Source organism: Setaria viridis, chromosome 3, assembly GCF_005286985.2.
Source record: "Setaria viridis chromosome 3, Setaria_viridis_v4.0, whole genome shotgun sequence".
Taxonomy (NCBI): domain Eukaryota; kingdom Viridiplantae; phylum Streptophyta; class Magnoliopsida; order Poales; family Poaceae; genus Setaria; species Setaria viridis.
In genome coordinates, this window is record NC_048265.2 from 43,266,127 (window position 1) to 43,288,223 (window position 22,097).

The 22,097-nt window shown below is 40.8% G+C and overlaps 3 protein-coding genes across 3 annotated transcripts; 1 reads left to right on the top strand and 2 right to left on the bottom strand.

Annotated features, from left to right (window-relative positions):
• Nucleotides 1-5,370: 5,370 nt before the first annotated feature.
• Nucleotides 5,371-6,548, bottom strand: LOC140222283 (uncharacterized). Its single transcript, XM_072292447.1, has 3 exons — nucleotides 6,373-6,548; nucleotides 6,061-6,127; nucleotides 5,371-5,988 (listed from the first exon to the last, which is right to left on the bottom strand). The coding sequence occupies exons 1-3, from the start codon at nucleotides 6,546-6,548 to the stop codon at nucleotides 5,371-5,373; spliced, it is 861 nt and encodes a 286-aa protein (XP_072148548.1).
• Nucleotides 6,549-8,453: 1,905 nt separating this feature from the next.
• Nucleotides 8,454-12,121, top strand: LOC117848943 (calmodulin-binding protein 60 C). The gene is made up of 11 exons (XM_034730534.2): nucleotides 8,454-8,611; nucleotides 8,699-8,819; nucleotides 9,201-9,262; nucleotides 9,441-9,925; nucleotides 10,033-10,193; nucleotides 10,304-10,501; nucleotides 10,581-10,740; nucleotides 10,820-10,917; nucleotides 11,006-11,293; nucleotides 11,446-11,524; nucleotides 11,607-12,121. The coding sequence occupies exons 1-11, from the start codon at nucleotides 8,499-8,501 to the stop codon at nucleotides 11,912-11,914; spliced, it is 2,073 nt and encodes a 690-aa protein (XP_034586425.1). The 5' UTR covers nucleotides 8,454-8,498; the 3' UTR covers nucleotides 11,915-12,121.
• Nucleotides 12,122-12,240: 119 nt separating this feature from the next.
• Nucleotides 12,241-18,607, bottom strand: LOC117848942 (kinesin-like protein KIN-14Q). Its single transcript, XM_072292865.1, has 19 exons — nucleotides 18,261-18,607; nucleotides 17,286-17,452; nucleotides 17,043-17,186; nucleotides 16,629-16,886; nucleotides 16,488-16,559; nucleotides 16,329-16,394; nucleotides 16,080-16,175; nucleotides 15,815-15,946; nucleotides 15,648-15,729; nucleotides 15,456-15,551; nucleotides 15,197-15,373; nucleotides 14,991-15,097; nucleotides 14,733-14,910; nucleotides 14,454-14,613; nucleotides 14,120-14,373; nucleotides 13,873-14,036; nucleotides 13,621-13,779; nucleotides 12,847-13,262; nucleotides 12,241-12,756 (listed from the first exon to the last, which is right to left on the bottom strand). Exons 1-19 carry the CDS (start codon nucleotides 18,355-18,357, stop codon nucleotides 12,621-12,623), a joined length of 2,961 nt encoding a protein of 986 aa, XP_072148966.1. The 5' UTR covers nucleotides 18,358-18,607; the 3' UTR covers nucleotides 12,241-12,620.
• Between the last annotated feature and the right edge of the window lie 3,490 nt (nucleotides 18,608-22,097).

Consider the following 22,097-nt stretch of genomic DNA (forward strand, 5'->3'; position numbering starts at 1 on the left):
GGCACTTTAAGTATGACTTATGTTTCAACATATTTGCGTTCAAAACGGGCAGTCAAATGCCAGACCAAAAGTCAACTATGTCAAACATTTAGAAAAAAAAAAAGAAGAAAGCATTATATAATGAATGCAACAAATATAATGGCGCTAATTCGACATCGTAAATGTTATCATCCTTTTTGTATTGCCGAACTTAGAATAATTTGATTTAGAGAAACTCGGAATCTCTCGTAGAAGTATAATGCAGCATGTGCGATCTCAACTGAACCTACTCTACCTTGGTGGCAGTTTGTAGTTTTGGGCAGATTCCAACAAGAGAACTCCGACCCCAGCTTGAGCTTGAACTCATCTCGTTTTTGAGCTTGAGCTCAACTCCTAAGACTAGCCGTACGTGCACCTTGCAAGGCTGACCAATCCCACTTGACGTCAGCTCGAAAGCCCCCTTGCCAATCAGCTCGCTTTGGGTTGGGGCGAATCATGCAGGAAAGTTCAGCTCATATATAGTGGGCCCACGCAGCAGGTGTATAGCATATCAAAACAACCAGTGTACCTTCCCGGCAGTTTATAGTTGGAACAGTTTCGATTCTTCCGAGGAAAAAAAAAAGGAGAACCGGTGTCCTTGTCTCTTTTTCGATAAAGAAACTTTCATTGATTTCAAGTTCATTACGTCGAGATGATAATGAGGAAGACATGATTTTTCTAAGCAAAAATTATTGCTGGAATAGTATGGCCTAAGATCACTGAACTGTTATGATCGAAATTAGTATGACATGATTTTTATGAGAAAAATGATTGTTGGCTCGTCCCCAACTGCAGTTGGCAGTGGCACTGTCCTGAGGCGTCGTTCCATTGTCAGCCCCTACGTGGTTGGCACTTGGCAGCGAGCAACCCTATTCATCAATGTCGACAAATCCTTTGCAGACTACTGAAAAGTGAAAAGGAGGCACGAGCCAATCAAAGATTACGGCACAAACACTGACGTCCTCGGGGACAAACACGAACCAATCCAGGCCTTATTTAGTTCCCAATTTGGAAGTGCTAAAGTTGGGATTTTGCCATAAATACGCAACTGTAACATTTCGTTTGTATTTGTGAATTATTGTCCAAACATTGACTAATTAGACTCAAAAAATTCGTCTCGCAAAGTACAACAAAAATGTGCAATTAGTTTTTGATTTCATCTACATTTAGTACTCCATGCATGTACCGCAAGTTTGATGTGATGGAGAATCTTCTTTTTGCATAGTGTCAAAGTTGGGAATTTGGAGGTAACTAAACATGGCCCAAGATTGTTCAGGGTCAAGTTCATTAAGTCATGGCCGTGCATCAGGACCACTCACTGCACAAGGCCAAAAGCAGAAGCTTCATGTCTCTTTCCCTGTGCATCAGATTTGAGAAGTGATACGCATTCTATTGTAAGGTGGTGTTTGGATCACTAGTTCATGAGCTAAACTTTAGCTCTTAGCTCATAAAATTTAGCCTCTAAAATTTAGTTTTGCTGGCGTGTTTGGATTCATGGGCTAAATTTTAGTCCCTCATCAAATAATGACTGATTTGCCCTTATGACTCCCTCCTCCTCCTTTCCCTCCTCCTCTCTCTCTCTCCTCTCCCCTCTCTCTCCATCAACTCGCTTAGCAAGCTCAAAGCTGTCAAATTTTAGCTCCTAAAGTTTAGCTATTTGTCACTTTTAGCCCTCCTGTTTGGATCCCAAGAGCTAAATTTTGAGCTAAAAGTGCAAGACTAAAATTTAGTCCTTGGATCCAAACAGGCCCTAACTGTTTATGTGATTTCGAGTGAGTTAAGCTACTAATGACACTATAAAAAACAACTTGGTTTGATAATCCAATACTATGTTCTAGTGAATGACAACGACACCAAGCTGAACTTTCCGGCTCCAAGGGCTAATTTGGCAGCATAGGTATATTAACCGTGGGGCAAAATCCTCCACAGGTATTTTTCTGGACAATCGAATCCCCCTCCCCCTCCAGGGGAGATATCCCCGTATGCGATAATTTTCCCCCTGCTGTTTGGAAGGCAAAATACCAGGAAAGGAAAAGCATGTGCAAATTGATAAAATAATGAACAGAAGGTTTTGGGAGTAAAAAAAATTCAAAAACAAACAGGACAGAAATCAAAAGAATAATAAAAACGAAAGTGACGTAAGAAAGATAAGACAAATCAGTTGCACGAGAAATCATTGCATAATTTGCATCAACAATATGAGATTAAAGGCTATAAAATCTGCACCAATATTCCAAATATAGTCCTCAAATTCATACACTCACAAGAATTTCAATCAGAAAATACAGCCTAAGAGTCCAACTCGTGCAGAAGTTATATTCAACTATCATCTTATAAAATGAAGCTAATCTATGGCATTCATATGGTCTAGTCATCTCCATCCACACATTCAGATATAGATAATAAAAAATAAAGTAGGAAATGAGTACAACTAAACTAGAACATACTATGACTTTACCTATTGTTCATAAGCCTGTTTTCCTAATCCTCTCAACATGTGTGATCCTTGAAGTCTGCCATTAGATCAAGTTCATGGAATAGTGACAACACATGAAAGATGAAACAAGAACAAAGAACCCATAGATAACCATTGTGACTTCGATCATGGCTTGTTGATCTGGTGGTGGCACTTGGTAGATCCTGTTAAGAAAAAATAATAAATGACCTAGTTAAAGCAATATGCAGAAAATTGCATCAACTCATATTGTATCAATCTATAGCACCCCTTAGAATTTGAAACATAAAATTTTCTTATTCTAAACTTACCTTTGACTGAACTGTTATTCATTATTCAGTTTGGACTTAGAAGCCATTATGATGACATCTTCCCCACGGAGAGACTACATTGGCTTGCTTCCTGGTCAAGCAGAGGCATCCATTCCAAAGCCAAAAACACTACACCCTTTATTTCTCATTGGGGGTACAGTAACAATCATTATTAACACTAGAGACCATACAAAAAGACATGACTTCTTAACACCAGAACTAGGATTCTCAACATCAGTGGTATTAGAAAATGTTTAATGCTTATTTATTTAGTCTATGCCACATCAATGGGCAACTTATACAGCAATATTGTTTTTCCCAGAAAAAGCACATAGACAATACTGAAGATCACCAGCTACGCAGTGGTACAAAAGCACAGAGACAAGTACGTTTAGGATCTTGGCAACTGACTCTCGGATCATGTGGTGCTTCCCATAAGGACTCTGCAATTAACCAAAAAAATTGAAATAATTGAGCCATGTTAGCAGCAGAAGGTTCACACAAAGCAAAATTTTACATGGTTAGACATGATCAGACAAGTAAGTTTTTCATGAACATACACTGAGCATATTCAAAGAGACATACCTGATTTTTTGCTTTAGCCCCTGTAATCGAACATTAGGATTATTGGTTGTAATGAATGTCTTCCTGAGTGTCTCAAATTCAAAAAGATCCAAAGTATATGACTTCTTCTCATCGGTTAATTCAACCATAGCATCCACTTGATCAACACATTTCTCAACTGAAAATTTTTCCTCACGCCTTTTCTTTTCTTCAAGAGCTTCCAAAGTTTTGCTGGTTTGGCTCTTTTTGTACTCCACATATCCCTCAAGAGCAGATCCAATGTGACTTTACTTATGCTTTTTTTCACCTTCTCCTTGCCTTGAATCTTGATTGGATGAGGCAGATTGAGCTTCATTATAACCATTACGTGCACTCGAGATCTCTTGGACATCAAAACTAGAGGCAAAGGGATTTGTACCATAGAGACTGAGATCATCATGAAGCTTTTATTCAGAATTACTCCTTTCAACAGGAGCTGGAGGAGGGAGAGTAGGAGCTAGAGGAGGGAGATCAGGAGTAGGAGCAGAAGGTGCAGGTGCAGATGACGTAAAGTTTAGGTTTCCTGTAGAAACACTTCCTATTCATAGATACAGTTGGAACTCAGATTAGATAAGTTTCAAAGAACCAATAAATTGTTTGATGCTGAAAATAACAAATTAAGATATGCAAGTGAGGGAACTTCACCTTCATATAGTGATTTCAATTGGTAAAGAGGGGAAAGGGCTTTTTGCGAAACTTTGCTACTCTTGGGTGATTCTATTGAATGTAATAGAAAAGGATAATTAGTTAACAGATCAATAGTGATAAGATGCACATTCATTCATCCTCCTCTTCCCTTCCTCCCCTTCCTCCTCCTCCTCCTGCTCCTGGAGCGGCTGGCACGACAAAGTTAGGTTCAGGGAAGTTGGTCCTCGCTCCTCGCTCAGCTAAACGATTGCTCAGGTTCTTTGGGTTGATGATTCGTACTACCTCAATCTTGCACAACGTGAGCAACCCATTTGGTCCAATAAAGACACTGAGGGTCATTGTTGGGAACCCATGGGATGACAAGTCGGCATTGAGTGGATCCAGCTCATTGTTGAGGTCCATGCTCCCCCACCTCCTCATCCTCAGCATGTAATCTGACAACTTCCCCCATGAGCGCAGGAGGTTCCACAGGCGAACGGTGAGGGGGGTTGCGTACTCATGTCCACCAAGGTCGGTGTGGGCGAGGAGGTAGATGGATCTCAATCTCATGGCCTCGCAGAACACAGTGATGATCCTATTGACGGCTATCTTCAAGTCATCTTCCAAGGCTAGAGTCAATCCTTCCACCTCTCTGGTTGTCCTGTTGTTGTGGATGTATACTTGATCTTCAAATCTGACCACCATGTTGAAGAAAATAGCCATAGCTCGAGACCTGGAAAGTCTCTGCACAATGCATATTACTAATTCAGCAGATAATATAACAAAACATCAAAAAGCATGCATGGGGCCAAATCAAATCAATATATATGGATGAACGAAACTGCATCCTTACCCTTTGTCGGAGTGAGACAATCCAATGACCATCTTCACGGGATGCAAGAATGTTGGAACCTCCTTCTTGTTGACGAGATCATTGAAGAAGAATCTCCACCCCCAGTTCTCCTGAAGACTGTCGTCAGGCAACACAACCACCATGCAACGTTGAAAGCCGACAAAGTACCAGTCGATGTCCCGTAAGAAGAACATCACCTTGCGTGTAACATTGTCCGGGTCATGCATCAGAATGCCGTGGTAGCTAATGTGAGGTGACTCGGTGGCATCCGTAGTGACAGGGTTAGAAAGTACTATCGCCGGAATGCGCTGCTCTCCGAGCAATACAGGTGCCATGGCTCGAGCATGACCCAAACATGCATCCCTTGAGATGTCTAGCTCAGTAGCGTCATCACAGATATTAAATGGAATCAATGGCATGTCTACAGCATCGCAAGTACATACATGTGTAGCATGCTTACCAATTGGAAAGCCCAAACTTACATTGAGCATTAGAGAGCAGTGCTAAAGAAAAGGATAGTTGTTGTCCCCCTCCGGCACGTCAACATATTGATTTGTTGGGATATACTCTGATTGGTTATCCAGCCACCCCTCTTGACCATTTTGCCTTCTAATTATATTGTGAAATGCAACTGCTGCAGCTGCAATCTTGATTTGATTTTCTATGGGATGGAAAGTGCCTACTTTCAGAATTGGGAACCTCTTCTTTAGAACACCAATGGCCCTCTCTATATGGTTGCGAAGCAACGCATGGCGATGGTTGAACAGTTCTTTGTAGTTTGCATAACCACTTTGAGACAAACGATGCTTTCTAAACTCACTGAGATGGTACCGAACTCCTCGATATGGGGCAATAAAGGATGATGTATTTGCGTACCTACCATCTACAAGATAGAACTTCCCCTCTGGCACAATAAATCCTTTGCTAACAGCAGATCTAAGGACTCCTGCATCTGATGCTGACCCTTCCCATCCACATGAAATGAGTGTGAAGTTAAGGTCGAAGTTGCAGGCTAACATAACATTATGTGATAGGGTTCCTTTCCTATTTCTGTAGGGAGGGGCCTTGTCTTCTGCGATGGTGATTGGTATATGAGTGCCATCGATTGCACCAATGCAATTCTGCACAGAAGGAAAGAAATTAAGGACTTGGCATGCAAAGAAAGAAAAGATTGGGGAAAGGATTATGTAGACCTGAAATAAGGGCATAAAACAAGGATCTGTCGTGATTCTGATATGAGTTTGGAATAAACTTGGAAATCTCACAAATCGATGAGTCAAGGCAGAAATTATTTTGAAAACTTCTATTATTTTCCGATGGATCATCTCACCACTGTGTTGAAAAGCTTTCCGTAGCCTTTGGTTGCTAGCATTGTGTGAAAGTATAAACATGAACATCCCAAGCTGCTTGTCAACAGCAACACCTCATGTGTCACAGAACAAATTCTCTCTTCTAAGAAAGTCCATTGTGGCTTTAAATATTTCAAGCTCCATTCGGAACTCAACTTTACACCAACTCGGATTTCCTTAACGTTTTTAGCACTAGGAAGAGAAGATGTATGCACAGGCATTTTCTCTTCTCGTACGTTTAGAATTATGGCAGGAACAAGTATAAAAAATAGCTCATCATCCTCTTTCTCCTCCAACAAGAACTGTCTAACTTGCTCCTCCCAAGATCCCATTATCTAGTGCATGTATATATAAATCATATTCTTAATTAGCACAATGATCTAAGCATTTATCATATACTTAATAATAAAAAATAGGAAATGAGTGCACACAACAGATATCAGGTTCAAGGCAGTCTTTTGCTTGTGTTCTTTCCTATTTCTATTCTAATTAAAATATGCACCAATCACATTACCATCCACAATCATATAGTTCTATCCATCCATAGAAATTTGAGAGATACAAATTGAAAGCGAAGGTATTATTTTGATCATATTTTTTTAGAAAAGAACATGTCCAATGATAGGAAAACAAACACATCATTGCAGGTCCTCGTAGAAAACAGGTCCTCATATGATATATTATTGCGAAGTGCCAACATACTTGGAAGAGCATGTTTTTTGTTTTCCAGCATTTGATAAATTTGATGCTAGAATTCAAATCGCTTTTTCTGTTGTCCTAAACTTCTGAGACAAAACTGTTTTGTGGAGAGACTAGGCTAGACCTAACAAAAATATTCAGCGGAATTAACCTGCAATACTCTGAACTTAATAGTTAAATGTTACTGGTACTAATCCTAATGCAGAAGAACATTGCGGGGATTGAAATTTATAAAGATGCACAAAACACTTCACAACTAGGTGAAAACATCATTTGCTGAGATCTAATATGTGCTGCAAAAATTTAGCTGAAGCGCAACTTATTTTGCACAGCAATTTCAGAAGCTACCTTTCTTCCCCACATTTCGCAAAATTGAACCCAAATTTCACAAGCTGCGACCTCCGACGCCCTAGTTCCACATAATCCCACGAGAGCCACAGCAGCCCATGGGCTCCGAGATTCTGAGAAGCCACCGCTCCCGGAATAGAAATGCAGTTCATCTTGGCGGGCGCAAAACCCTAAACCCCAATCAGCGCCCGGCGAGCACGAGCCGAGAATCGCGCACACCCCCGAGCGGAAGCATCCATAGGACCCCCTAAGCAGTAACTACTCACGATCTTCGCTGCGCTGCATGGAATTGGATGCGGATTGAATGCGCAACAGGTAAGGGGAACTGGCAGGAAAAGGCTGGCGGAGGAGGACTTACCTGATGCGGAGGCGGTGGAGGAGACCGCAGCAAGGGGCGCGCGATAGCGGAGGAGAAAGCAGCATAGCCACGCGTGGCGACTGCGGTGGTGGCGATCTGTCGAGCGACGGTGGAGTCGAGTCGGGGGCATGATGGGGAAAAATGCTAGGCCTCGGTAGGTTGGGTGCGTTTCTGTGCGAATAGTTGGGCTCGCTCGGGCCGAAGAACTCCCCGCAGCAGGATAGTTGGGCTCACTCGTGCCGGAGAACTCCCCGCAGCAGGCTTCCAAATGGGTCGGAAAGATCACGCATGGAAAGTTTTTACGTGGGCTTCCTCCGCGGGGAAAAGGCCAGGAACCCTGCGGGGAAGTGAGCTGCCAAACTCGCCCTAAATGTAAATGTTAAGTGAACTTATGCGATGTGTGTCTAATACATGGCATTAGATTAGTTGATGTAACTTTTGTATTACAGGCATTATACACTCTAAGCTGAGATTTTCAGATCCAAAGAACAGGCACATAAATGTTTTCTGAAGAAAAATGCATTATCTGAAATTCTCTTTCAGAAATTCAAAACTGCACTTTGATTGCTGTCCTCCAAAGTCCAAACCACACCCTGTTTGACAGCTCAGCCCAAAGGACCAAGCTACTGCCGGGAACCAAGAACAGAGGAACAGACAAACCGTTGACGCTTCCCAAGTCTTCTCAGACTCAGCTCAGAAAATTTCAAACGCACCACTGGCAGCCGGCAGCCCGGCGGTAACAGTGAAAGGCTGGAACTTTCCCAGCTTGTTCCTGCCGCTTTCCCGCCATCTTCCCGCCCCCTTCCTCCCCCGGCATCTATATGATCTCCCCTCCCTCGGGCTCTCCCGTTGCTTTGTTCATCGTCGTCTTCACCCAATGGCTCCCCCTTCCTCCAGCAGGCGCCTCCCATGGAGCTCCAACGACGACGGCGACAGCGGCGCCGGCGGCGAGCTGTCCCGGCCTCGCAGGCGGTGGCAGTCGGTTATGCTGTGAGTCTGGTTTTGGTGTTCTTGATTGACTCTGTTGTTTGCTTGGTCCTGTGCTGATTGAGATGTTCTGGTTTCTTTGGGTTGCAGGCAGGTGAGGGGAACGAGGATGAAGACGACGACGGAGGGGTTGTTTGGGTTCAGAAGGATCATGGAGCCGGAGTTCATGGGCATGTTGCTTCCGGTATTCGGGTCAATGTTGCGGAGAGTGGTGAGGACTTGGTCAGACTAATGCTCTTACTTTTCTTCAGATCTGGATGATTGGTCCTTGGTACTCATTCCAGATCTCTGGGTGTTTAATTTGCTGTTCGTTTGGTTGATTTTTGAGAACTTTTTAGTGAATTTTAAGTAGAGACTGCAAAATCTCCTTTGAAATTTGTTGAAAGAACAGCTTTGATGCTACTGTTTCAGCTAAAAAAAGATCAGTTTTTTTCACTATTTACCTATGATATTCGATGTATTAAAATAGCAGGATACAAAATGGTTTACGCTTATAAAAGATCGTGCGTGTGAATATTATCCGAGTAGCATTCCTGATTTCTGTCCTATAAACACTAGAACCCTTCCCCTGTCTGACCTTTGCATATTTCAGGTTTCAGAGGAGGTAGAGAAAGCAATGTTCAGACAGTTCAGTGCCCCTGCATCACCTCCAAGGTGAGATATTTGGTTTCCTCTTGTATGAGTAATCCATTAAACAAAAAACTGAATTATATCTGATGATCAGAAATATACTGAAGCGCATCAATATATTTTCACTTCTTTGTAGATACATATCAAAATACATATTTCACTACCGCACTCAAGCCAACTTTTTTTTTTGGTTCATTTGTAGATTACTAGTAGACTGGAATCAGCGCCCGAGGTATCAGCTTGCATTATTGAATGGTCTGAAACCAGTTTACACAATGACGAAATTAGAACCAGACGACGAAACTGCAATTAAGGTGGCCATAGTTGAAAGGCATGAGAACAACCGGACGAGCATCGTTAGGTTTGGTCCTCTTTCTTCTGTTAGGGTTGAGGTGGTTGCCCTCCATGGCCATTTCAACGCTAAAAGTGAGGAATGCTGGAGCCCAGAAGAGTTCAACAAGCATATAGTATCCGGTCGAGAGAAGAGCGCGCAACTTCTCACGGGCAATCTGACACTGAAGCTCAATGGTGGGGAGGCTCTGCTTGAACATGCAATTTTCACTGACAACTCTAGCTTCACCAGCACCAAGATGTTCAGACTGGGGTTGAGGCTTGTGAGTCCTTCTGGAGAGAGGGTTCTTGAAGGAGTCACTAAGCCTTTTCGCGTGAAGGAACGCAGGGTAGAAGGTATGCTGTTTTGCCAAACATTCAGATTCAATATTTTTCAGAAACTATAATCTTAGTTTGGAGCTCAGAGTAGACATTGATCATGTTCATTTGACCTTTCTTTGTAGGATTTGAAAAGCACTACCCTCCGTTGCTGAAAGATGAAGTATGGCGTTTGAAAAAGATTGGTAAAATTGGTGCTTACCACCAGGCCTTGTTAGATAATGGAATCGATTCGGTGAAAAAGTTCTTACAGGCTTATATGAAGGATGAACAGAAGCTTATAAAGGTACAGGCTCTATCAATCTCTTCAGCTAACAAATAGCACTTGATATTCCTCTAGACATGTAAGTTCATGATGGTGGACTAATACAAGGTCTTTGGCTTTTCTACATCTAGATTTTCAACAAGATGCCACAATCAACATGGAAATCCATCATAGAGCATGCCATGACGTGCCAATATGGCGATAGTCTTTATCTTTACGAAGTTAAGGACAACGATGCAGGTCTCTTCTTTGATGAGATCTATCAGCTTGTTGGGGTGAAATTTGGTGATTATTACAAGTCCATTGATCAGCTTGACCAAATAGAGAAGGTGCTGTCTCCTCACTTGCTTTGAAATAGGAGTATTTCTCATTAATGTTCTAAATAAATTTGGTGTTTCTCATAAACAGAATTTGGTGGACTCCCTGAAGCAAGCGGCCTATCAGAATATAGATGGCATTCAGTCTAACTACAAGATGGTGAACAATTATCCTGTACCCCACAGATTTCCTGCTCAGGGCACTTCCCTGTTGAGTCCTGTTCTTCCAAATCAGCAGATACTGAATTGTGGTAACATCTTCTGTGAATTTCATTTGTAGCTGTACCATAACTTGGCATCTTTTGTCATTGATAACTTTTTTTTTGGCAGGTCAACACAATTCATATTTGGGAGATGCTTCAACTAGTCAAGGATTCAGGTCAACTTATTCAAAAGAGAAATTCAGCTCATCCCTACAATCGAGTAATGTAAGTAGTTCTTTAAATGTGCACAACGATAAAGAGCATATATATGTTAATCCAAGTCTCTGATATACTATTATCAATTTGCAAGCAGGTTCCTGTTGATATCTCTCGATTTGTTCAAGGTCAACCTTCTAATGATGTGCAGATGATACATGAACCAATAACAAACAGAGATGTACAATACAGTTCAAGCCAAGGAACCATATTACCTGCACCAAGGATTACTCAGCTACAGATACCAAGCAATGAAGTAACATGTTTTGGTCTAGATGCTAGTCCTACTGTTGTTCCTAACGACATTCTGGCCAGTCAGGTTGCTGCGAGATTTAATCAGAGCAGACAGAGCGAGGGATCTCATTTCTCTGAAGAATCATACAATGTAAGAAATCCTTTTAGGCATAAAAATGTTGCCCTATTTTTCTTCAGAACTAGAAACTACTACAAAACGGAGCTAAACCTAATGTGGAATAATTCACTTTCAATACTGTGTATATCCAACTGAGCCAAATCTAATTCTTTTTATTCCTGCAGTTGCTTCCTGTCCATAATTTGTCATCTACAGATGTGGTCATGTCTTTGATGCAATCTGAACTCCACCTCCCAAGCAACTGTAAGTACTCTTAAACCTTCTGCTACAGCTATTTGCACATCTTGTTGCTCAGCCGCTCACTTACTTTGGATGGCAACTGCAGGTGACAGTTTCAGCAACCATTGGGACCAACGATGCAACGATGAAACAATAATGCAGCGACAACAAGTTTTTACTGGATTTCAGACATCAAGAACAAACAGCTTCGATTCGAGCTCATCTGAGGATCTCTTACAGAGCTTTATCTCTCAGATTCCTAACAGTGATGGGGCAGCGATGCCACTTTCTCCACGCAAGTGGTTCAAGATCAAGGTGGCATTCAAGCTAGCATCCATGGGGAGGGTCTCCAGGGCCTTAAGAAGGGGTCCGCATTGCCCCGCTCCAAGGCCAAGGCTTGTAAAAACAATATGAGAAATTTGAACAGAGGTTGTAAAAGAGCTAACTTCGGATCAAAGATCCATGTGGATGTTGCATTCTATGATGATGTTGAAGTGGATGCTCTAGAGAAGTATGTTAAACTGATAGTAGAACTGATTGTCAAACCACTAGGTACCTGTACTCTGTACATAAAGGAGATTGTACTTTACTTCTGTCAGTAAGTGTAGTTGCACATTTCAAGTTTCTGTTGTCTATGAATTCAGGCCAATGTAAAAAGCACATGGTTCCTTCAATCCATGCAAAGCAGATTTTGTTTAAAAAGGGTGACTATTATTTATCTGAACGGTGACTCTATTAGATGCAGCACAAATGCTATCTTTAATTGACAATTTAATGTGAAATAGGGTAACATACATGTCACAGCATAAAACTGTAAAGTTGGCACATGTCTATTACAAGCAACTATTCACTTGATGCTGTCATGGCTAATGGACACATGATACAACAGTAATTTCTAACTGTGGAAGATGTAAACAAGTCTAAAATTTGTAATTTCCCACATTTACCATCTTTCTGTCATCTTAGGTGCCTCTTTCCAACTTTAATGTATAAAAAATTTTACCTATCAAAACATGAAACAATTTACATCAGTGATCCTTCTGGAGGGTTTGAAAAACACACTCCTTTCAGGCTTCCTGCTATTTCACCTTGGCACTGAATCAATCTTCACATTAATTGGTTACTTTGCAATGTTAACTTTGCTATTTGGAGTTCTTCTTCCACCAATGCTGCTCAAAGATAGCTGGTTCCTATTCCTGGTTGGTGTTTGCAACTTTTTCTGTTGTAGTGGTGACTTGCTTGCAGGATTTGTATTCCTAAATAATTCAAATGTAATGGAACAAGTTAATCATTTGCACATAACAGTTACATGTAAAAGTAGAAATAACAACTGAACTCACACTCACCTCATTGATGTAACTTCAGGTTTCTTTATAGTTGAGACACCTCTATTGGCAATACCAGAAGCTTTTAGGCCCATGGTTGACATTGCCATCTCTTGGTTGGAACAGCTAGTAGCAGAATCAAAGCCGTGTAGGCCCTCTGATAGTACTGATTCAGCTCTACAACTTTGCTGCACTGGACTGTATCTTTGATAGAAAGAAGTTGGAAGCTGTGCCGTGTCAGGCTCCAGCTGTAGAATGGAATTAGAGTTCTCAAAGTGGTCGTCACCAATAGCCATCTTGTCAACCCAATCCCCTAATCCTATTTCCTTCTGAAGATCAGTGAAATTCTCAACCGAGTTAGATGAGTTGTTCTCAGTGAGGATGCCAGAGAACTGCAATTTTGACCTCGTTTGCGTTGGAGTGAAAATGTTCCGGACCTTTTACAAGCAGAAAGATTATATTGATCAAATATATAATACAGTTTGGCATGTCAAAAAGATTAAAAGCAGCTGGTAGTATCTTTTCCAATATTTGAGACCTCTTTTTGTTCAGATCATTTGACACAGTATTTTAAACCTAATAGTAACTTTTTGTAATAGATAGTTCTATGTTAGAAATTAGAACTAAGTTTCCACTGTCAAATTATAGGCCTGCAGATACTTGAAATAATTCAAAATATCCGACAGCTCTTCTCCCTAATGAAATTTGGAACCAGAACTAGCACATGCAAAATCTTAAATGGAAAAAATAGCAATTTACAAGAAAACGAAGTAAAATGGACTGAAAGAAAATCACCTCTAGGTTCCCAACTTCTTCCATTGGCTGCCTATCTTTAGGAAATACAGGTGTTGCATTGCGTTTTCTAATTCTGTATATGCTTGGGCTTGACTGTGTGCTTAGAATGTTTTCGGGTTCTCCTTCCTTCTTAGCCAATGCAGCCTTGAGGCAAGCAATCTGAGATGACCAAAAATAACATCACTTATAAAACTCAATTTCAGCTGATCAATAGACTTTTATAGAAATAAGCAATAAGGAGTAAGTAGACACCTGTTCTTTGAGCTCTCTAACCTCGCTGCTTTCTTTATTCGCTTTTGCTGCACCTAGCTCAACAGAGGCAACTCGTTCAGCAAATTTCAAGGTGCTTATTGTCTCACCAACAGCATCTGATTCAGGGCTTATGTGAACAAACATAAGCGTTTTTGCTTGTCCTCCTGAACATTACAACAAAATATTCATTAGATAGATTCCGGTACTAACAAAGTGGTAATTAAGGATACTGAGTTTTGTAAACTACCTAGTGAATCTTGCAAAAGCTGGGTGAGCTTGCTGTTTCGGTAAGGAACATGTGAGTTCTTTTGGGAAAGGGATGCAATCACATCTCCCAGTGCTGAAAGTGATTTGTTTATGTACTGAGCCTCCTTCAATCTATCTCCGACAACCTCAGACTTATCAACCCTTTCACTGCCTGCTAGATCCACCAGATGCATGCAACCTCTTAAGATTGCCCCAGATGTCAAATCTCTTCCTTGAACATGAACAGTCAAGCAACTGCATGTGGATTCCCCAGTCATAAGTAAAAATATGAAGCGAAGAACTTCTATGGGTGAAGAAATTATGTCAAATCAAACCTGTGGGAGCGGCTACTTCGGTCATTTATGGCTGTTGAACCCACTGCACGATTCTTTTGGCCTTGATTCATCAAGTCAACAACATCAGCCGTACATGTTACAGGAACTATGCTCGCATCCGGAACTGCAAGCCCTTTCTGTGAAGTGTTTCTAATTTCTAATGTAGCTTAGTGTTAAGGATGTTCAAAATGCTCCTCAAATAAACTAATGGGTGTGAATATTAGTATTCAGATTTTGTACTGGTATAAAGAAAAAATAAACAACCCAATAGAAAAGGATATCTTCTATTTCCACTATCCTGAAGGAGATCTCTGACTTGCTCATTGTATATCTCAATCATCTGTACAGAGATATCATAATTGATTGTCCCATTTCTCTGTTCTTGAAGACTAAATAAGTCATTTAGTGCTCTATAGTTAACACCTAGGCTTTCCTCCGTTAGAACTTTAGGTCCACTCTGCACAACATCCATAAATGATCAGACTTTTGGCGAAAAGATTACTCCAAGTATACTTTAATTGTTAGCACAGCTTATACCATTGTATATGTCTTCCCTGATCCTGTTTGGCCATATGCAAATATGCAGACATTGAAACCATCAAGAACTGAACGTATCAATGGTTGCATATCCGAAAAGACCTCATCTGCATTAGCAAAAAAGAAGCATAAAGTTCAATGTTAAAGTCAATTCAAGTGTTTTTTTCTTTTTTGAGATGAAATGCATTATATGAGCTACTTAGAACCTTGAGTGGCTGCTGGGCCAAAGACCTTGTTGAAAGTGAAAGATTTGCTTCCATCTTTTGCATATTTTGCAGCCGTGCTTATTGTGATGGTTCTTTCTTCAATTCCAGCAACACTGCTTGAGGAACTTATTTGCCCAGGTAGGAAAGGCCTCACACGACAATAAACTCTAATATTTCCTGGAGACAAAAGAAACCAACATTTATATGTAATGTAGACTTTGATCTTGTACATCTTGCTCCTTTGTGCACAAAATTGTACCTTTAAGATCCTGTATCTGGTTGTATAGTTTGCGGTTTTCCTCAAGAACTTTGTGGTATCCAGAAGCAGCATTGGATAGAGTGTACAAATGTTTTCCTGTTACAACATGCAGATGGAGACCCTATTGAAAAATGGTTCTATTTTTTGATTGGATAATTTAGATCAATGCAAAAAAGATCAATTATAAGTTACCAAGCTTAGTAAACTCCTCAGAGTACTGTGATTTCAATTGTTCCATACCAGACTTGATAGAAGAAACAGTACCTCTCAACTCCTGTACGGAGCATAAATTGTCAAAGAAGGTTGATGGCATGCCAGTTAGTCAAGATCAAATTAAGACTGCAGAACAAAAGAAATACCCGGATCTGTTTGTGCTGTAGATCAAAATTTACTTCTTCCTCTGGTTCGAGCTGTTGAGCTGCTTTACTACCATTTACTACAAAGCCGATCTCCTCCTTCGTATTCAAGATATGTTGCTTCTCTTCATCCATCTTCATTTATTTGTCACGCAGGCCAAATATTAGTTATCAAAACCTCTTCTTACATGGAAGAACTAATTTAACTCCAACACTTAGTTGGCTATGTCTATGCGGTTTCTGCAGGTTGAGGGAAAGAACAATATACCTTCACTTGACCACTGTTGGAAGTATGGTCTGATTCCAATAGCATGTCTGGTCCAGAAAGTGGCACAGTTCCTTTCAGATTGCCTGTGCATTCCAACTGCCATTTTTCCTCCCCAAATTAGTACATTAGTAGTCATTATGGTTAGTAGCTAGTCTTTCTATTTTTTGCAACCCAAGAAATTTGAACAATATAGATTTTTTGAATCATAATAAAAGAGCATATTCATGTCAGTAGTCGAACAAGACGTACCAAGTTCTGGTTTGCAAACCGATGCACATATTCCTGAATAACTTTGCCTAGCAATGACTCAACAATCTGCAAATTAGCAAAGCCTTAAATTTCACTCTTTATGTCCATCAACCATACTGAAGAAGTGATCAGCTATCTATTCAAGCAAACTAGGCTCACCAGTGGAATTTCTTCTGGTTTCTTATCTAAAAGAACTGAGCGGACAAGCGTGCTAAGGGAGTTTGAAGTACTCTACAAAAATAAATAAGAGTCATCACTGTGTGTAAAATAAGAAACTCTACTACATTACAATATACTTACCAACTCACTGGATTCTGGAAAACAATTGGTTGATGCATTTTGCTCCCCTGAAAAACCATTCTGGATTGCTTCTGCTGAGTGGTTTCTCATATTCTTATTCATGAAGGCATCAGAATTCTTCATTATGAAATAATTTCCAGGAGTCATAGGCTTCAAAATGCCACCATATTTACAGGAAGCTTGTCTTCCTGTTCTCTTACTTTCATTTAATGACTTCAGAGCAAGAATACAGTCCACAACCCGTACGCTTTTTCCACCCTATATTCCAATTGCCAGAAACAAATTAAGTTTTCTCCAGGAAAAAGTAAAACAAACTTTGCACAGTAATCATTTGTTTTTTGTGCATTATAAATCTTGAGTTACATGAAAAGAATTATGAAATGCAGCTCTCTAAAATCAGCAGGACATGATTACCTTCTCCAAATCAGAAACCTCAAATGTTGGGAGGCCAAGATTTTGTACAGCAACAACAAAATTTCGCAGATTTTCGAAGTACTGGTATGCACATAAAGCTGAGCCATCTGTAGGGACAGTAGATTCTGATGGGACTCCGACAACCTAGAATTATTATGACATTGACAAAAGAATTGGCCTCAAATACTTATCATGTGCGACAGCTAGCAAAACAAACTAGGAAACTGAAGGTAAGAAGTGTACCTTAGGTATGGCGCCTGGCTGGACCTTATTCAGTGCGTTGCATAGAACAATGCCGTTTCTCAGTCCAATCTGGAATTCCTCCTCTGAGGGCTCATCTGGCAGGTCCTTCGCACAAACGACCCCAACCGTTTTTCGCAACCAACTGGCTGCATCATGCCTTCTTATTGCTGCATTAAACGACAAGGGAAATAAGTTCACCTATCCCTGAGATATCATAATAATCACACGCACCAATGCCCTTGAAACGGAAACAATTTCAGCGCGATAATAAAGCCGAACTTAACATCCTTCCTGGAATAGAAATCCAACTTAAAGGAACGGTCAATTCCATTCCATTTTAGGCCGATTTGGTATGCTCGGTGTTACATTACCACAAAAACATGCTAGCATGGTTTCCATATGAATCGTGTGCCACCAATAGTAACGGCATTATTTCACCGAACTGGTGAAAACAATCGCAGCAGTATAACTCGGACAGCGACACAATTTGCGCAGCACTGCATTGCCCATAAATCTACAGGGAACAGGACAGCTAGTACCTCTTAATTCAAACCAATAATAGCAGAGAGAAAAAAGAACACAAAACCTTTATCTAGTAAGATGCACAGATCAAGGATGACGCACATGAACTCTGCACAGCTTTTAGCTCAACTGAAGCTCAAACTGAAACAAACAAAATAACTACCGGATAAAGCGTTGAATCACTGCATCCAGGTAGGAGAAATTGAAAAGTCGAACTCGTACTCAGCTGAATTTGATCGCTCACTAGGACACCCCTTTCCTGAATCAAACTTCAGTATCAACCCAGATCACCTTTACACCAAGTCGGGACTCTCCGTGCCGAATCCCTCAATTGTTCATCCGAAAGCACCCGGTTAAAGCCCAAGAACACCTAAAAACCAAACACTAAACAATCCCCTCCGTCCCCTGATCCAGCCGCGATCCGCGCAGCTTGAGCCCAAGAACCGAACTCACCGGCCTCCTCCGCCCTGCGCGCGGCCACGTCGTCGTCCCCCACGCTCCCGATCCCCCGCTGCAGCACCTCCTCCACAACTGACGCCACCGCCGCCATCCCAGGTGTCCAATCCAAGAACCCCACCGGACCAGCACCGATTCAGACTTTCAGACCGCCCGACCGTCGCCGCGCGCGGCCTCAGGAAGGAGGAGACACCGGGGAGATCCGGTCGGGGAAGAGGAGAGAGAGTGGAGTGGTGGTCTGCCGGGGATGTGGGGCGGCGAGCAGGGAGGGGGTGGTGGGTTTTTCTCTCGGGATCGGGCGGTGCTGGTTTCGAATGGCGATGGCGCTCGATCGCGTGGGGGGAAGAGAGCGGTTGGGGCGATGTGGACGTTGGGAAGGGGGTGAAGTTGGAATATGGAGTTCTTCAGGGGGTGATCTGCATAAATGCTGTATCATTGTCTACTCCTCTTTCTTTTATTGTTTTCTCTTTTCTTTTCATGTTTTGGGTTGCACATTTCTTGGATCCGAATGATTCCGAGGAGTCCTTCCCAAGAACCATAGCATTGCTAATGTTCTTAATCGCGTCATATTATTTATTATTCCATCCGTTCCAAATTGTAGGTTATTTTTAACTTTTTTAGATGTATAATAATATTTATAAATTAAAAAGCTAAAACGACATATAATTTGATAGCGCCCAACCTTCACCTTCTAGAGCTGTCCGACATTATCTTTTTCGCCGTGTTGTGATACTGCGCACTTCTTGGTTTTTCTGTTTTAGCATGCTCCCTTTAGGTACAGCTGCAAATACGACAACATCGCGACAAATACGATCTCAGGCTGCGCACGTGCGGAGTTAGGGTTACGCTTTTTAACTGGTTTTCGCATATTTAATTTGAGTCATTGTTATATAGATATGGATTAATAAAGCTAGCAGGGATATAATTGCGATTGGATTTTTAGTACATTATTGGATCACGGGGCTTCTTTCTTGCAAGAGCATGGAACTTCTGTGAGATCTATCTTATAGATAGGTGAAGAGATATGATGTTTTTTCTTCTTCTAATAATTGATGCATGTGCAATAATGAGGGGTTATGGCATTTTGATTTTTACAGTGAGGACGCCCTGCTTGAGACCTTACCATGCCTTGATTTTTGCCTACTTCGTTTAAATTCAGTGGACCGCCATGTTCAAGTCGTGACTTTATAAAGAAAAATCTACATTAATTTCCCCTAAAAGGTTAAGCAATAGTATAGCCATTTGCAAAATCAAGAAAGATGTCAATTTTCTATTAACTACAATATCGACGTATCGCAACAACAATCTATCACCAGCACGATTGAAAAAGCAAAGCTACACATGCATATATTATGCATGTAGAGGTAGGTGTGACCTGATTAGGCCGGCGAAGGTGAGGAAGGCACTGCATCAACATCAAAAAGGTGGCTAACAACACCATAGAAAACTATTAACCACAATATTTTTTTTCCTCCGTTTAAGGTGCACTTTCATCATCATCATGCACTTTCTTCTATATTAATATAAATCTGGCAAATCTCCGGCCAGCTTTATGTTTCATAAAAGAATCATCATCATCATGCACATCTATCTAAATGACTATGATTATTAATATGCTTCATATGTGGTTTGCATTTGTCTCCATGCCCCGGCCCTAAACCTCGTGGCAGAATATTTTTTATGGCACTATATTATTTGGGTTTATGAATAAATTAACAAAAAAACTTCATTTATGACCAAGATTTTGTAGATTCTCAAAATCAATTCAAATGCAAGGAGAAGTATGCGTTTTTTGTTTCATGGTTGAAGCACAAAGGAAGAAATCTCAGGAAGTAATCAATGTGTAGTTTGTTTGGCCTACGGGAATTAAGAAACCAGAATCATGTAAGCCATTCATTAATTGTATGCTCTATCATATGGATTAACAATTCTATCTTTTTGGGTACACCGTAGTGGGGTTGCTGGAGTGTTTGTTTTTTTTGAAATATGTTTCTCACGGATGAATTTGAAGCTTTTGGAAGAGAATTCCTTGTCGGGTCCAGTCGGGCGAGGACCTGGACCCGTTTAAAAAGAGCGGAGGGGCTCAGGCGCATCACGAGTCGAGGACCATCCCAACGGTCGGGAAGTTTAAAGTTGACTTCGGCTCCTACTTTCGACATAAGCCCCTGACAATTGGTATAATTACCAAGTGATTATGAACTTCTGCCACGTTTGCAGATTTTAGTTCTCTTTCCGACAGCAAAAGATGGGGGACATGGGTAGCATAAAAGAAATAAAAAAGAGGGACAAGGATGGCATCTTCCCCTTGCGGTGAAACCGACAAGTCAATGGAATCAGCCGATCCAACACATTTTGTCCTTTCTCGCAAATAAAAAGGTCATTTGCCCTTCATTCTGTGACCAAATATTCAAGAACAAAAAGTGAGAGGTGGTCAGTATTTGTATTCGGGTCTAAACATACTATACTATACAGTTATCTTGAGTGGTTTCTCACAAAAAAGAAAAGGAATTTTTTTTAAAACATTGTAATTGCACGACGACCCTGAACCCTTGATTTCCCGTGCTTAGGTTGCATTCTTGGCCAATAGCTCCAAGTGTATGTATGCCCAGATGACTTTTATTTAGGGAGCGTTTGGTTCCCTTTGCTTATTTTTAAGCAAGTGTCACATCAATATTTAGATACTAATTAGGAGTATTAAACGTAGGCTATTTACAAAATCCATTACATAAGTGGAGGCTAAACAGCGAGAGGAACCTATTAAGCCTAATTAATCCATCATTAGCAAATGTTTACTGTAGCAACACATTGTCAAATCATGGACTAATTAGGCTTAATAGATTCGTCTCGCCGTTTAGCCTCCACTTATATAATGGATTTTGTAAATGGTCTACGTTTAATACTCCTAATTAGTATCTAAACATTCGATGTGACGGGTGCTTAAAAATAAGCAAACCAACCAAACCAGGCCTTACCCACAAGTTTCCCATTCTTTTAGATGAAGGAAGTCTGTTTGGCAAAGTTGCAGGTTGATTTCATAAGGAGCTCCGCCAAAAAATATTTTGCACAAAAGTGATTCTTACTAGACTGATTCCATGAGTGGTTCTATGAAATTAACTAAGTGACTGAGAACTAGAAAAACTAGTTTATTGTTATTTACTTTTCGCATAGAATCACTTCTTCCTTAAATTTAACCTAAACAATTACCTATTTTACATGAGCTTTGTTACAATGGTTTCAAGGTACTACTAGTACTTGCAGGTACTTTCCTTTCTTATTTTGCTTTAAAAAAAGAATTAAATTGATTTATACATATTTAAAAGGGTATCATAGTAATTTCTTACTATTTTTGTACTTGGTCCCACCAAATTGGTACTTCTTGGCTCTTCAAGCATTTCACGGTGCTTCCCTAGCTTGTTCCCACCGTTCGATTTCTGGAGACGGATGACTCTCATTTTTTTCGATCCCTTTAAAATCTCTCATTTTACGTGCAACGACGGAACCACTTTCTCGCACAGTGACTGAGAAAGGAGGAACTCTACTGAGCATCTATGCCAATGAGACACGAAACGTAAGTATACGTATAGTTGTTACATCACCGGCATCTAGATAAACTGGGAAAAAAAATCAAAATATTATCTAAAGAAAATAACATTTAGGTGGGTGTTTTGGCCAACCTGCTGCAGTGCTGCGTAATAAAAATGGGAAAAAGATTTTGACCATGAGTGGTGCTTTGGTAGCCTATGTGCTCACAACTTGTTTGGAATATAGAGTTCTTGCCACCTTAATTTGGCTACAAAAATATGTTGAATATACTTTAAGGCAAATTTGTTCGGA

Bases quoted from the DNA above. Each gene is read 5' to 3' on its own strand.
- LOC140222283 (XM_072292447.1), bottom strand. From the start codon at position 6,548: ATGGGATCTTGGGAGGAGCAAGTTAGACAGTTCTTGTTGGAGGAGAAA. The intron at 6,128-6,372 runs GTTGAGTTCCGA...TCGATTTGTGAG, and splicing joins GAAATCCGAGTTGGTGTAAA to ATTTCCAAGTTTATTCCAAA. The intron at 5,989-6,060 runs GTCTACATAATC...CCTTCTGTGCAG, and splicing joins GTTTTATGCCCTTATTTCAG to AATTGCATTGGTGCAATCGA.
- LOC117848942 (XM_072292865.1), bottom strand. From the start codon at position 18,357: ATGGCGGCGGTGGCGTCAGTTGTGGAGGAGGTGCTGCAGCGGGGGATC. The intron at 16,395-16,487 runs GTGAGCCTAGTT...GCTAATTTGCAG, and splicing joins AACCAGAAGAAATTCCACTG to ATTGTTGAGTCATTGCTAGG. The intron at 15,552-15,647 runs GTAACTTATAAT...ATGTTGTAACAG, and splicing joins TGAGGAGTTTACTAAGCTTG to GAAAACATTTGTACACTCTA.
- LOC117848943 (XM_034730534.2), top strand. From the start codon at position 8,499: ATGGCTCCCCCTTCCTCCAGCAGGCGCCTCCCATGGAGCTCCAACGAC. The intron at 8,820-9,200 runs GTGAGGACTTGG...TGCATATTTCAG, and splicing joins GGTCAATGTTGCGGAGAGTG to GTTTCAGAGGAGGTAGAGAA. The intron at 10,502-10,580 runs GTGCTGTCTCCT...TCTCATAAACAG, and splicing joins AGCTTGACCAAATAGAGAAG to AATTTGGTGGACTCCCTGAA.